Raw genomic sequence first — 13,132 nt, forward strand, 5'->3', positions numbered from 1 at the left:
TTTTATGTTTTTTTTTTTTTAATAATTATTTAATTTTTGGGACCAGCAGATGGCATAATGATTATATTGCTAGATTCCCACAGTCGACCGCAGTTCAAGTCCTGGACCCAGCAGCTTAAAACTCATGCCAGGCATAAGTGTGCGCGTGGCCAAAAATTCCAAGAGGAGCCTGGAGGAGAAGGTACTGTGGCATCCCTTCTCCCTCCCGGGGGTGGGGGGAAGGGGTTGTAATTTCTTGCTTTCTGTCTCTCTGGCAAGTGCACATGCCCTCAAGCAAAAATCTCTCTTTAAAAATAGTTATTTAATTTTGTATTTATTATTATTATTATTAAAAATTTGACCACAGAGAGACAGACAGAGAGAAGGAGGGAAAGTGAGAAAGGAAGCAGCCAGGTCTGGGCCTTGAACCACACCTGGCCATGTGGGGTTCCAGTGCCCTAACCACCATGCCACCTGCCAACCCAAGATGAAAAATTTATTTTTAAAAAAAAAATTAATTTATTATTATTATTCAGTTTGACCAGTGAGAGAAATCGAAAGAGAAAAGGAGGGAGAGAAAATAAGCCACCAGGTCTGGGACTGGAACCATAGTCAGCCATATGGGAGTCCAGCACTTTAACCACTATGCCACCTACTGCCCTTGAAGAAAAGAAATTTCTAAAGATCTGCTACACACTGTGTTTACTGTACTCTTGTTAAGAGAATAGATCTTACACACTGTGTTTTTCACATTTTTTTTAAAAAAAGAATGATCTTTGGTTTGTTAAAATATGTTGAAAATCATAAAATAAGGTCAGCTCAGTGGTACAGTGTTAACATGCTGCTTAAGCTATACTAGATCCATATGGAAGATCCTGGGTTCAGTTCCCAGGCTGACCTGTCATGCTGAGCACATGCCCATGATTTGGCTGACTGGAAAGGCCAAGGGGTATAGACTGTGGTACAAGACCATTGGGGCTGCTTGCCTTTATTTTTCTATTCTTGCGATAAATAAAGTTTCTTCTTTTTCTTTTCTTTTTTTTTTTTTTTGAGAGTTTTTGCTATAGGGCATGTGCGTTCACCATAAAGACAGAGAGAGACAGAGAGACAGAAAGCAAAAAATCGCACCCTGGGAGGATGGTCACACCACAATCCCTTCTTCTCCATTCTCTTCTCAGGATCTTGGGCACACATGCACATGCACCCGGCGTGAGTTTAAGCCACAGGTCCAGGACTCAAACTGTGGTTGACTACATGGGAGTTCAGTGACATCATTATACCAACTGCTAGGCCCAAGTATCTTTTTTTTTTTTTAGAGAGATTTTGCTATAGGGTGCATGTGCTCACCAGAGAGACACAGAGATAGAGAAACAGAAAACGAGAAATCATCCCCCAGGGGGGACGCCCACACTGCAATCCCTTCTCCATTCTCCTCAGGGGATTTTGAGCACACATGCACACATGCCTAGCATGAATTTTAAATCACCAGGTCCAGGACAGTAACCATAGTTGACTATGTGGGAGTTCAGCAACATAACCATTATGCCATCTGCTGGTCCCAAATAAGCTTATTTTTAAAAATTATTTATTTTATTTATTCATTCATTTATTTTAATTTGACCACACACACACACACACACACACACACACACACACACACAGAGAGAGAAAGAGAGAGAGTGGGGGCAGCAGAGAGCGCAAAGTGTCTGTTTCTGTTACTCCCATATGGTCAACTGCAGTTCAAGTACTGAACCCGGTGGCTTAAACTCATGCCGGTCGCGTGTGTGTGCGCACCCAAGATCCCGAGAGAATGGAGGAGAAGGGATTGTAGCATGGCCATCCCCTCTGGGGGGACTGATTTCTTGCTTTCTGTCTCTCTCTGTCTTTCTGGCGGGCGCAAGCACCCTATAGCAAAAAAGCAAAAATCTCTCTCCAAAAAAAAAAAGGTGAGAAAGCAAGCCACCAGGACTGGGACTCGAACTGTGGTTGCCCATGCGGGAGTGTCTAGCACCTTAACCACCACGCCACTTGCTGGTCTCCACTAAATAAGTTTTTTTTTTTTTAAAGTTATAAAATTTTTGTGACATTTTGTACCATTTTTTTCTTACAAAATCTATGCCAATTCTCAGTCGAGTCCTTGCCTGGCAGCAACAACCAGTTTGAGGACATTAATAAAAACAATGAAAGTTATAGGCTAGCCCCATTGCACAGGGATGGGAGTTAAGGGAGCCAGATTCACATGACCAACTTTGGTTCAAATTCTGGCCCCAGTGGCTTGACAACCACACCAGGTGCATATATCTACATGCCTGAGATCCCAAGAGGAGGAAGAAATGGAGAAGAGATTGTGGTTTAGCTATTCTCCATGAGAGGTGCATTCTCTTTATCTCTTATCTCTCTTTGGCAAGTGCACCTGCCATCTGGCAACAAAAAAAAAAGAGTGAGAGAGAGAACAAAAGTTACTAGAAGCATGTCTAAAGCACAGATTTGATGGGAAGCTGAAGGGCTAGGCTGAGAATGACCCAAAATACCCCAGGATTTCTCGGCAGCAAGAACTCCAGGAAGTTAGTTTGGCCCCATGAGGCTCTTGCCCCTACCTTCTTACTCCTTACTGTAAGAATCCAATTGACAGCCTCAGTTACTAATTCAGTAGAAGCATCACGGGATGAGGTTCTCTAGTGAAAGCATTTCTCCCTTGAATACTAAAACCTTTCTATCAGCAAAGTTCAGAGTCACAGGGACTAGGAGCAACAAAAAATTTTAGTGACTCATTAAGTATAATTGTGAGAGGCACCAGCACCCCACTTTCACCCTTTCCTTCCCTGGCTACGTGATAAACACCACCTGCTATATTGCTTACTAGTTTAGAACATATACATTTTGAAAGATAATGCCCAAATCATACAAGGGGTCATCTGGCTATGGACATAACTAATTTTTTGAGGGGGGGGGCAGTTTGCCATAGTGAGCACAAGCTTACCAGTCATCTGGCTATGGACATAACTAATTTTTTTTTTTTGGGGGGGGCAGTTTGCCATAGTGAGCACAAGCTTACCACAGATAGAAGAAAACTGAAAAATCCTCCTGCGGGGGAATGGCCATGCCACAATCCCTTCTCCATACTTCTCTCAGGATTTTGGGCATGGGCTTACAAGTGCCCTTCATGATTTTCAAGCTGCAAGGTCTAGGACTCCAGCTGTGGTTGGCTATGTGGGAACCCAGCACTCTAACCACCATACCACCTGCGTGCCCCCCCCCATTTTTTTTTTTAATTGCTAGAGGGCACATTTGGTTGCCAGAAAGAGAAAAGGAAGAAAGTATTCTCCAATGGGGCATGGTCATGCCACAATCCCTTCTCCTTCATCTCTCCATCCTGTTGAGATTTGGGGCACACATGCACATGAGCCCACCATGTTTTTGTTTCCTTTAATTTTTTTTTTTTTTTTTTTTACCAGAGGATGTGTAAACTCACCAGAGAGAAAGATGAAGTGAGAAAACACCTTTGGGGGAACTGTCACACCATAATCCCTTCTCTTCTATTTCTCACTTCTTTCAGGACTTTGGGCATGCATGCACAGGTGCCCAGCATGTTTCTCAAATCACTGGATCTGGGACTCAAACTGTACAATTCGCCATGTGGTCCAGCCGCCCTAACCATCATGCCACTGGCTGGCCCCAAAATGTCTTTTTCAAGCTATCAGGGCTGGAATTTGAACTGCAGTCAGCCATGTGGGATCTGGCCCCCTTAACCACTGGCCTATGAGGCTAGCCCCATTAACTAAATTTTAATACCCATTCCATAATTTTTATGAGGCCAGCACTGAGACAAAAAATGACAGCCTTCTTTCTTTTCTTGATTTCTTCTGGTGTGGAGCATTTCCTAACTTTTACGTCATAAAAAATATGACATATTTCATCAGCAACTTGCACTCCTGAGGCCATCTTCACAGTGGCTGTGGTAGGGAGCCGACCGGCACCAAATCTGCCGGGCGTCCTCCTCACGGAAGTGGGACCGAGAGACCAAGCCCTCAAATCTTTAGTACGGGGAAAAGGACTCTGCAGTTGGCAGCTGACAGCAGATGGCATAGACAGACTGACAGCAGATAGACTCAGATGGCATAAGCCTCAAAGGAACAGGGGATTTTTTTTTTTTTTTTACAGTAGGGGTTGGGAGAGAATAATGATCTGGAAGTAGCATGGGGAAGCAGCAGCCACCTCCCCATCCTAAGAATGAGTAACATGAGTGTGCTGCAGGAGAAGCAGTGTTCTGAGGCTTCAGTTGAGACAAGAATGGAAGAAAACATTCTGAGAGGAGACTGTTCCTCTGAAATGGGGTAAGATTTGCTGATAGTGTGTGTAGCCTTTATAAAAGAACATGCAGGTTTCTTTCTTTCTTTTTTTTTTTAGAGGTTTTTGCTATAGGGCATGTGCGCTCGCCAGACAGACAGATAGACAAAGAGACAGAAAGCGAGAAATCACCCCCCAAGGGGGATGGCCATGCCACAGTCCCTTCTCCATTCTCCTCTCGGGATCTTGGGCACACATGCACACGTGCCTGGTGTGAGTTTTAAGCCACCGGGTCTGGGACATGAACCATGGTCGACTACGTGGGAGTGCAGCGACATAACCATTACGCTAACTGCTGGTTCCCCAGGTTTCTTTTATAATCAAAACTAGATCAGGTCAGTTCTTAGGGCTGCTGTTGGGCCCTGTACATAGTGAGCCAGAGCTCACATGGCTGACTATAGTTTGAGTCCCAGCCCCAGGAGACTGAAAAACAAGGGGTCTGCCAGCAGGTGGCATGGTGGTTTAAGGTGCTGGACATTCCCACATGGTCGACCATGGTTCAAGTCCCAGACCTGGTGGCTTGCTTTCTTACTTTCCTTCTATGTGTCTGTCTTTCTCTGGTCAAATTAAAATAAATGAATGAATAAATAAAATTGAATAATTCTTAAAAAAGGGGGGGGGCAGCAGGTGGCATAATGGTTAAGGTGTTGTACTACTACATGGCCAACTGTGGTTCGAGTCCCAGACCTGACGGCTTGAAACTCATGTGGGGCATGTGTGCATGTGTGTCCAAAATCCTGAGAGGAGAATTGTGGCATAGCCATCCACCCAGGGAGACTATTTCTCGCTTGGTCTTTCTGTCTCGCTGGTAAGCATATGTACCCTATAGCAAAAATCTCTAAAAGAGATCATCTCTCTCTCCCTCCTAAATTCACACAATAAAGATGAGTGGCCATTCAAGTATTTTGTGGGAATGCTTCCTGAAAAAGATTGCCACTATCCTTTGTATGATGCAAGCTTTGAAACTAGGTGCATATGCATGCATGCCCAAAATCCTGTTGGGATGGAGAAATGGAAGAAAAGGGAATGTGTATGGTGAATCCATACCCCATTGGAGGGCTTTGTCTGTCTGTCTCTATCTCTCTCATGTGCATGCCCTCTGGCAAAAAGCAAACAAACAAAATCTTCCACTTGGGAAGAACAAGGTGCCGCTAAGAGCTTATAATCCGATCCCTGTCCTTCATAATTTGCCTTCTCCACCATCACACTGAATTTAGGGGGTGCTGTATCCCTTTTACCATTGTTGCCAGAGGATAGTCTCACAATTCTTAATTCCCACATAACACCCAAGAAACCAGATTAAAATCCATTTATTAATTTCTTTCTCCTTAATATATTTCTGTTCATTCCTTCCCACATCTGTCTCCCTCAATATTTTCCTTTTCTTAAATCATTTACTTATTCAGTGAGACTTTCATAGCCAGAAGGAAATCAATATAAAGTGACATATAACAAGATACTGTTGTTTATAAGGAATTGTTATGTATTAATAATTCTTGAGTTCTTTATAGTATATATTCCCTAACTAGTTCTTTTAGGGTCTGTTCCCTTCCTCTTCATATTATTTCAAGAACTTATAGAGACCTAACTGTCCCAACTCAAGAGAAAGTCCAAAGAAAAATGCTTCCTCACCACCTATGTAAGACTTGCCTTTCAAATTCAGTTTTCCATCAGATGGCCTGTCTCTTTCCCCAAGTGATTGGTGGCAGGGATGCCCAACCCTACCTTTAGGACAACTATATTTGAAGTCTAACAGATCAGAATTCTAAACCTAACATCCAGGACTGAACACAAAAACTGAAGATCAACTTATATAGAAGATGATAGATACTTTTATTTATGTTTTAAAATGATATAGACATCTATTCCAAGTAACTACTAATAAGAATATTATAGAGTACATTACGTATACTCTGCTATGATTTTATTATATATGATGATTTTTCTATATTCCAAAATTATATACAAGGTACTAGAAAACATGGTACTTCCTACAGTGTAAGACATTCCTCTGCAAAAAATATTATACAAGCATGTCACCATTAGGTTTTCAACCACAAAGGGCATTTCTTTTTTAAAGAGAGATTTTTGCTATAGGGCACATGTGCTTGCCAGAGACCCAAAGAAAGACAGAGAGAGAAAAAGTGAGAAATCACCCCCCCTCCAGAGGGTATGGCCATGCCACAGTTCATTCTCTTCCATTTCCTTCTCAGGATTTTAGGCCCACATGCACATGTGCCTGGTGTGAGTTTTAAACTGCCAAGTCCAAGACTTGAACCACAATCAGCCATGTGAGAGTCCAACGCTTCAACCACTATGCTACCTGGTGGCTCAAAGGGCATGTTTTTTTTTTTTTTAATTATTTTATTGGGACCAGCAGTTAGTGTAATGGCTATGTCGCTGGACTCCCATGTAGTCAACAACAGTTCGCGTCCCAGACCTGGTGGCTTAAACTCACGCTGGGTGCGTGTGCGTGCATGCCCAAGATCCCAAGAGGAGAGTGGAGGAAAAGGGATTGCAGCATGGCCATCCCCCCTGGGGGGTGATTTCTCGCTTTCTCTCTCTCTGTCTCTCTCTGTCTGTCGGGTGAGCGCACGCACCCTATAGTAAAAGCCTCTCAAAAAAATTATTTTATTTAACTTTGTCTTTTTATTTATTTATTTTTGGAGAGGTTTTGCCTATAGGGCGCATGTCCTCGCCAGAAAGAGAGAGAGACAGAAAGTGAGAAATCACCCCCCAGGGGGGATGTCCACACCGCACTCCCTTCTCCTCTTGGGATCTTGGGTATGCACATGCACATGCCCAGTGTGAGTTTAAACCATTGGGTCTGGGGCTCAAATCGCAGCTGACTACATAGGAGTCTAGCGACACAGCCATTACACCAACTATTGGTCCCTTATTTACTTATTTTTAATTTGATCTGAGAAGAGCAGAGTGAGAGTGAGGGAGGAAAGAGAGAGAGGGAAAGTAAGAAAGCAAACTGCCAGGTCCAGGACTTGAACTGTGGTTGGCCATGTGGGAGTCCAGGATCCCTAATCACCACACCACCTGTCAGCCCCCAAAAGGAATGGTTTTAAAAACTATACTAATAATGCAGATTTGGTGTTGAGTAAATTAAAGTATTCAGTAATAACATAGCCCTAGTTGTTCTCTTAGGATACTGCACCTCTCCCTCCTAAAGTCACACAATAAAGATAAGTGGCCGGGAGACCAACAGGTGATGTGGTGGTTAAGGTGCTGGACACTGTTCGAGTCCCAGAACTGATGGCTTGCTTTCTCACTTTCCCTCTCTCTTTCTCTGTTACCCTCTGGTCAAATTAAAATAAATGAATGAATAAAATAAAATAAGTCTTTAAAAAAAAAAGATGAGTGGCCAAACAATAACAATAATTGTCCAAACAATAATTATCTTTCAAAGTTCAAGAGCAAACACCAGCAATAACTTATATCAACTGCATTACTGGTAGTCTGTAAAAGTTGGTGGGAGATTTTTCTTATCATCAGTTTCTGTATAATGCTGTAGTCCTTGAGCAAAGTTAGAAATAGTCACTTGGAAGAAATAAAAAGGAAAGAAAGAGTCACTTGGGAATCTCTTTATGAAGAATTCTGAGAAGGAAACAGGTAAGCAGGAGAAATAAAAAGGGAGATAAAATATATTCTTCATATTCTGATAACAAATGTGTTTGTGGTATTAAGACACTAACTGAGCTATGGTTTAAGCAATAAGGACAATGAGGGTATGTGAATATCAGACAATACAGGAATACCAGACAAAAATCTTGGTTCCAGGGCCAGCAGGTGGCGTGGTGGTTAAGGGTGCTAGACTCCCACATGGCTGACTGTGGTTCAAGTCCCAGACCTGGTGGCTTGCTTTTTCACTTTCCCTCTCTCTTCATCTCTCTCTCTCTTACTCTGTTTCATTCTGGTCAAATTAAAATAAATAAATAAAGTTAAATAAAATAAATCTTAAAAAAAATATTAGTTCTTCAGGCATGTGGTCAGATGAGCTTGCTTAAACAATGACACATGGGCTCTCTGGCTCACACAGCACGTAGCATTTTCTCTTTCCAATAAGATTAATTAATACAATATAACAAACATTTAATGACATCTATCTTTTGCCAGGCAATATGATTGTTAGATATATAGATGAAAAATGTGTGACCCTCAGGGGCCTTTTAACTGAGTGGGAGACATACTACCAAATTCTTCTGTACCTTAAGTGAATTGGTATAATCAGAGCGTCCATGGTATGCCAGTGTGCAGGGAGCACCTTGAAGTAGAACACAGTGTTTGTGCTGTCCCTGCAGGGCATGGGAAAGCTCTAAACAAAGACATAATCTAGTGCTGGGCTTTACAGAGAGAAGAAACCTGAATGTTAGCCAGAAAAGAGGTGCTCCACAGCTGAAGCAGGGGGCTTTGCCTCTGCTATAAAAGAACGAGCACAGAATGGCTCTGGGCTACAGAGATGGTTTCGCCTGACCCTCACTTTTGTCTTCCCTTTCTCAATCCACAGCCCTTTTTCTCGGGGTCCCCTATCTCTTCACTCTTGGGCAGGGGCACCAGGGGCTCAAGGAAATTACAAGAGAAGGTGTGCCTCAGGAGAAAGGTCAATGGCAGGGAAGGTTTCTCAGATACATGACTCCAGGGCTCACTATTGAAGGAGAAATAGAAGTCTGCTAGGCAGCAGAAAGGGTAGAAGACATTCTAGATAGAAAAAAACATGTAAGGGCAAGAAACATAAAACAGTATGGTCTTGCCACCTGGCACATGATTAAGCCAGAAAACAGATGGCATAATTGTAGGTCAGCTGAAAAGAGAGTAATGAAGTGACTATTTCCAGAGATGTGATCAAGACTAAGGGTGCCAACAAAGGATGGGACGCATTCACGGACAGCAACAGTGGGACGCCATTAATAACCATATGGTAGGAAGAGGCAAGGTAAGAACATGGTACTACCAGAACCTGATGACAGTTGTAGCCATGATAGATGGACTACCCAACAAGAACTGTGGCTAGAAGTAGAGGAATATAAGCACTCCCAAGTCACAGCCTAGCAATGACAAAGTGAGGGTAAATACCCTTTCTCCTCCAGTCTTCAATGGTACCTTCAGCTGGCTAAATCTCACTGCCAGCCAGAGGGCAGGGAAATTAGGGAAGACTTTCTGTAAAGGCCAGTTTCCTAAGACCCAGAGAAGAGCAGATACTGGATCTGGAGGGACAAACAGGGTGACTACCACACCTCAGATGCAGATCCTAGGCCCAGACAGTCTCCTGTTTCTTCAATAGTATAGCACAGGACTGCACCTCTCGCTAATAAGTCCGCTGTCTTAGTTCAAGTGCTATAACAAATTACCATGTAATGTAATGGGTGGGCTTAAACAACAGAATTTTATTTCTCACAAATGGAAGTCTGAGATCAAGGTGACAGCATGATGGGCTCTGTGAGGGCTGCCTTCTGAGTTGCAGATAGGCACCTTGTTTTTCTTTTTTTTTAAGAGAGATTTTTGCTATCGGCCTCATACACTCACCAGAGAGAGAGAAAGAAACAGAGAGACAGAAAGCAAAAGATTGCTCCCTGTGGGGATGGCCATACCACAATCCCTTCTCCGTTCTCCTCTCAGAATTTTGGACATATGCACCCGGCATGAGTTTTAAGCCACTGAGTCTGGGACTCAAACCACAGTCAACTGACTGTGGGAGTCCAGTGACGTGATCATTATGCAATCTGCTGGTCCCAGCCACCTTCTTGTATCCTCACATGATAGAAAGGAGACTGGAGAGGGGCCAGCAGATGGCATGATGGTTATGTTACTGGAATCCCATGTGGTCGATCGCGGTTCAAGTCCCAAAATCTGAAACTTAAAACTCATCCCAGGCATGTGTGTGTGCATGCCCAAGATCCCGAGAGAATGGAGGGGAAGAGATTGTGGTGTGGCCATGCCCCTGGGGGGTGATTTCTTAGTTTCTGTATGTCTCTCTGGTGAGTACATGTGCCCTATAGAAAAATTCTCTCTAAAAATAAAATGAAATGAAATGAAATAAAAAGGTCTGGAGAACTCTCTGGTAAATTTTTTTTTTTTTTTAATAAGACACTGATCCATTCATAAGGGCTCCACACTCATGACCTACATTACATCCCAAAGGCCTTACCTCCTAAAGTGATCACATTAGGGGTTAAAATTTGAACATAGGAATTGAAGGAAGATATATTTAGCCCATAATGTTGCTTTGTTTCTTCTTCCTAAATTAACAGAGGGACTTGATGAATTACATGACAGGAAGAGATTCTTAAGATCTGTTTGCTAGGGGGCCAGCAGTTGGTGTGGAGGTTAAGGTGCTGGATCCCACACGGCCAGTTTCACAGTCCAAGTCCCAGACCTAGTGGCTTGAGAATCATGCTAGGCACATATGTACATACATGCCCCAAATCCTGAGATGAGAATGAAGGAGAAGGGATTGCTGGTATGGCCATTTCCTGTGGGGTGAGGAAAGGGTGATTTCTCTCTCTCTCTCTCTCTCTTTCTAGTGAGTGCATACACCCTATGGGGGGGGAATTGTCCCGACCTGGGCGGGACACCCAAACGGGTTTCCTGAGTGAAGGAGTGAGAGCCGGGACAAGTGGCGTAGTGTTACAGCACGGAGACGACAGTGTTGTCTGTTTATTGTGGGCAGCACGGTACAGCACAGAGACGACGCAGTGTCGCGTCGTCTACTGTGAGCAGCACGGAGACGACACGGTGTCACAGCTCTTCAGGGTCGTCCGGAGACGATGTAGTGTTACAGCTCTTCAGGGTCTCCCAAGTCGTCTGGAGACGATTCAGTGTCAGCTCTTCAGGATCTTCAGGGTCGTCTAGAGACTGCGCGGTGTTTCAGCTCTTCAGGCTCTTCAGTTGTCGTCTTCCTGGTCGTTGTCGTCGTCTCGGTCGTCTGTGTCGTCTGGCTACTGTGGACCAGGCATCGTGGTTATATACACTCTGGTGGGTTGTAAACTGTGGGTCGTGATTGGTTGTAAATGGTGGACTGTGATTGGTTGTAAACGGTGGGCCCTGATTGGTTGTTAACGGTGGGTTATGATTGGTTGCTTTTGGACCAATGACCAATCATGAGGGGCCAGATATGCAAATTTGAGGGATTCTAGTGGCCAATCAGAGCAAGGTTTCGAAGGTCAGGTTTTTGGAAGGGAACCAATCATGGTAATTGTTTGCTCTCTGAGAAACCTCGGCAGACTCGCTGGTGTGCAGCTTCCCACAGGGGATCTGTTGTGCAACTTCTGCCCTTCACTCAGTCTTTGTTTGCCAGTTTTTACAGTGATTTAATAATTTTATATCAATATCTATACCTATAGATAGAGATATGGAGAAAGCCAGATAGTGCATGTGCTTGACGGAGAAAGACAGTATAAGAGGGAACAAGAAAGTACCCCTATCATGGGGTGAGGTCATGCCACAGACAGTCCCTTCTGTGTTTCTCCCTTCTTTTGGATTTGCACGACATGCTCCCAGCATGTTTATCAAGCTGCTGGGTTCAGGACTCAAACCCTGTAGTCAGCCATGTGAGATCCAGCTACCTTAACCACCATGGCTCTCTATCAGATATTTAATAAATAATAATCATAAGACAGTGTAAGATGACATACCATTTACATGCTTATTTATCTAAAATAACTACTTTCATACTCTCTGTATGATACTAGCTTGTGTATTAGCCTCACAGAATACTTTCGTTAACTAAAGACACTTCATACTTGATTCTAGTTAAATCACATTAGAATAGATTAGGGACCAGCAGTTAGCGTAATGGCCATGTCGCTGGACTCCCACATAGTTGACCGCGGTTCGCGTCTTGGACCTGGTGGCTTAAAACTCACACCAGGCACGTGTGCCTGCCTGCCCAAGATCCCGAGAGGAGAATGGAGGAGAAGGGATTGAGGCGTGGCCATCCCCCCTGGGAGGTGATTTCTCGCTTTCTGTCTCTCTCTGTCTGGCAAGCGCATGTGCCCTATAGCAAAAACCTCCCCAAAAAAAAAAAAAGAATAGCTTCAAATTTTATTATGGTGTGGGGCCAGCAGGTGGCCTGATAGGTAAGGCTCTGGATTCACACATGGTCAACCACAGTTCAAGTCCTAGACCTGGTGGCATGAAAATCACACCAAACTTACGTGCATGTGTGCCCAAAATCCCAGAAGGAGATGAGATTGTGTTGTGGCCATCCCCACAGAGGGTGATTTCTCACTTTCCCTTTCACTTTCTCTCTGTCCTTTTGGCAAGCACATGAGCCTTATGGCAAAAAGGTAAAAACAAAACAAACAAAATATTTTATTATGGTAATACATTGTTTGAAAGAGAGGAAGAACAAGATTCCTTATACAACTTTTCTGATCTTTTTTTTTTTTTCAGATCAATAACTCGATCTTACTATCGCAACTCAGTTGGTGGATTTTTAGTATTTGATATTACTAACCGGCGATCCTTTGAACATGTGAAAGATTGGCTAGAAGAAGCAAAAATGCATGTACAGCCATTTCGGATTGTATTTCTGCTAGTGGGACATAAATGTGATTTAGCTTCACAGCGTCAAGTTACAAGAGAAGAGGCTGAAAAACTATCAGCGGACTGTGGTATGAAGTATATCGAAACCTCAGCCAAAGATGCTACAAATGTTGAAGAATCTTTCACAATCTTGACAAGAGACATATATGAACTTATTAAAAAGGGAGAAATTTGTATTCAGGATGGCTGGGAAGGGGTTAAAAGTGGCTTTGTTCCAAATACTGTGCATTCTTCTGAGGAAGCAGTAAAGCCC

General features: G+C 43.4%; 2 protein-coding genes across 3 annotated transcripts in view; one reads left to right on the forward strand and one right to left on the reverse strand.

The window, feature by feature from the left end:
• Nucleotides 1–13,132, reverse strand: part of SLC35F2 (solute carrier family 35 member F2) — a 140,059-nt gene that overhangs the window by 107,610 nt on the left and 19,317 nt on the right. The gene's annotated exons all lie outside the window — the stretch shown is intronic.
• RAB39A (RAB39A, member RAS oncogene family) overlaps nucleotides 1–13,132 on the forward strand; it is a 55,295-nt gene that overhangs the window by 23,063 nt on the left and 19,100 nt on the right. The window contains exon 2 of the mRNA XM_027772831.1: nucleotides 12,727–13,128. Coding sequence (XP_027628632.1) covers nucleotides 12,727–13,128 — 402 coding nt within the window. The remainder of the gene's footprint in view (nucleotides 1–12,726; nucleotides 13,129–13,132) is intronic.

The sequence above is a fragment of the Tupaia chinensis genome, unplaced genomic scaffold, assembly GCF_000334495.1.
Source record: "Tupaia chinensis unplaced genomic scaffold, TupChi_1.0 Scaffold000311_2, whole genome shotgun sequence".
NCBI lineage: Eukaryota > Metazoa > Chordata > Mammalia > Scandentia > Tupaiidae > Tupaia > Tupaia belangeri.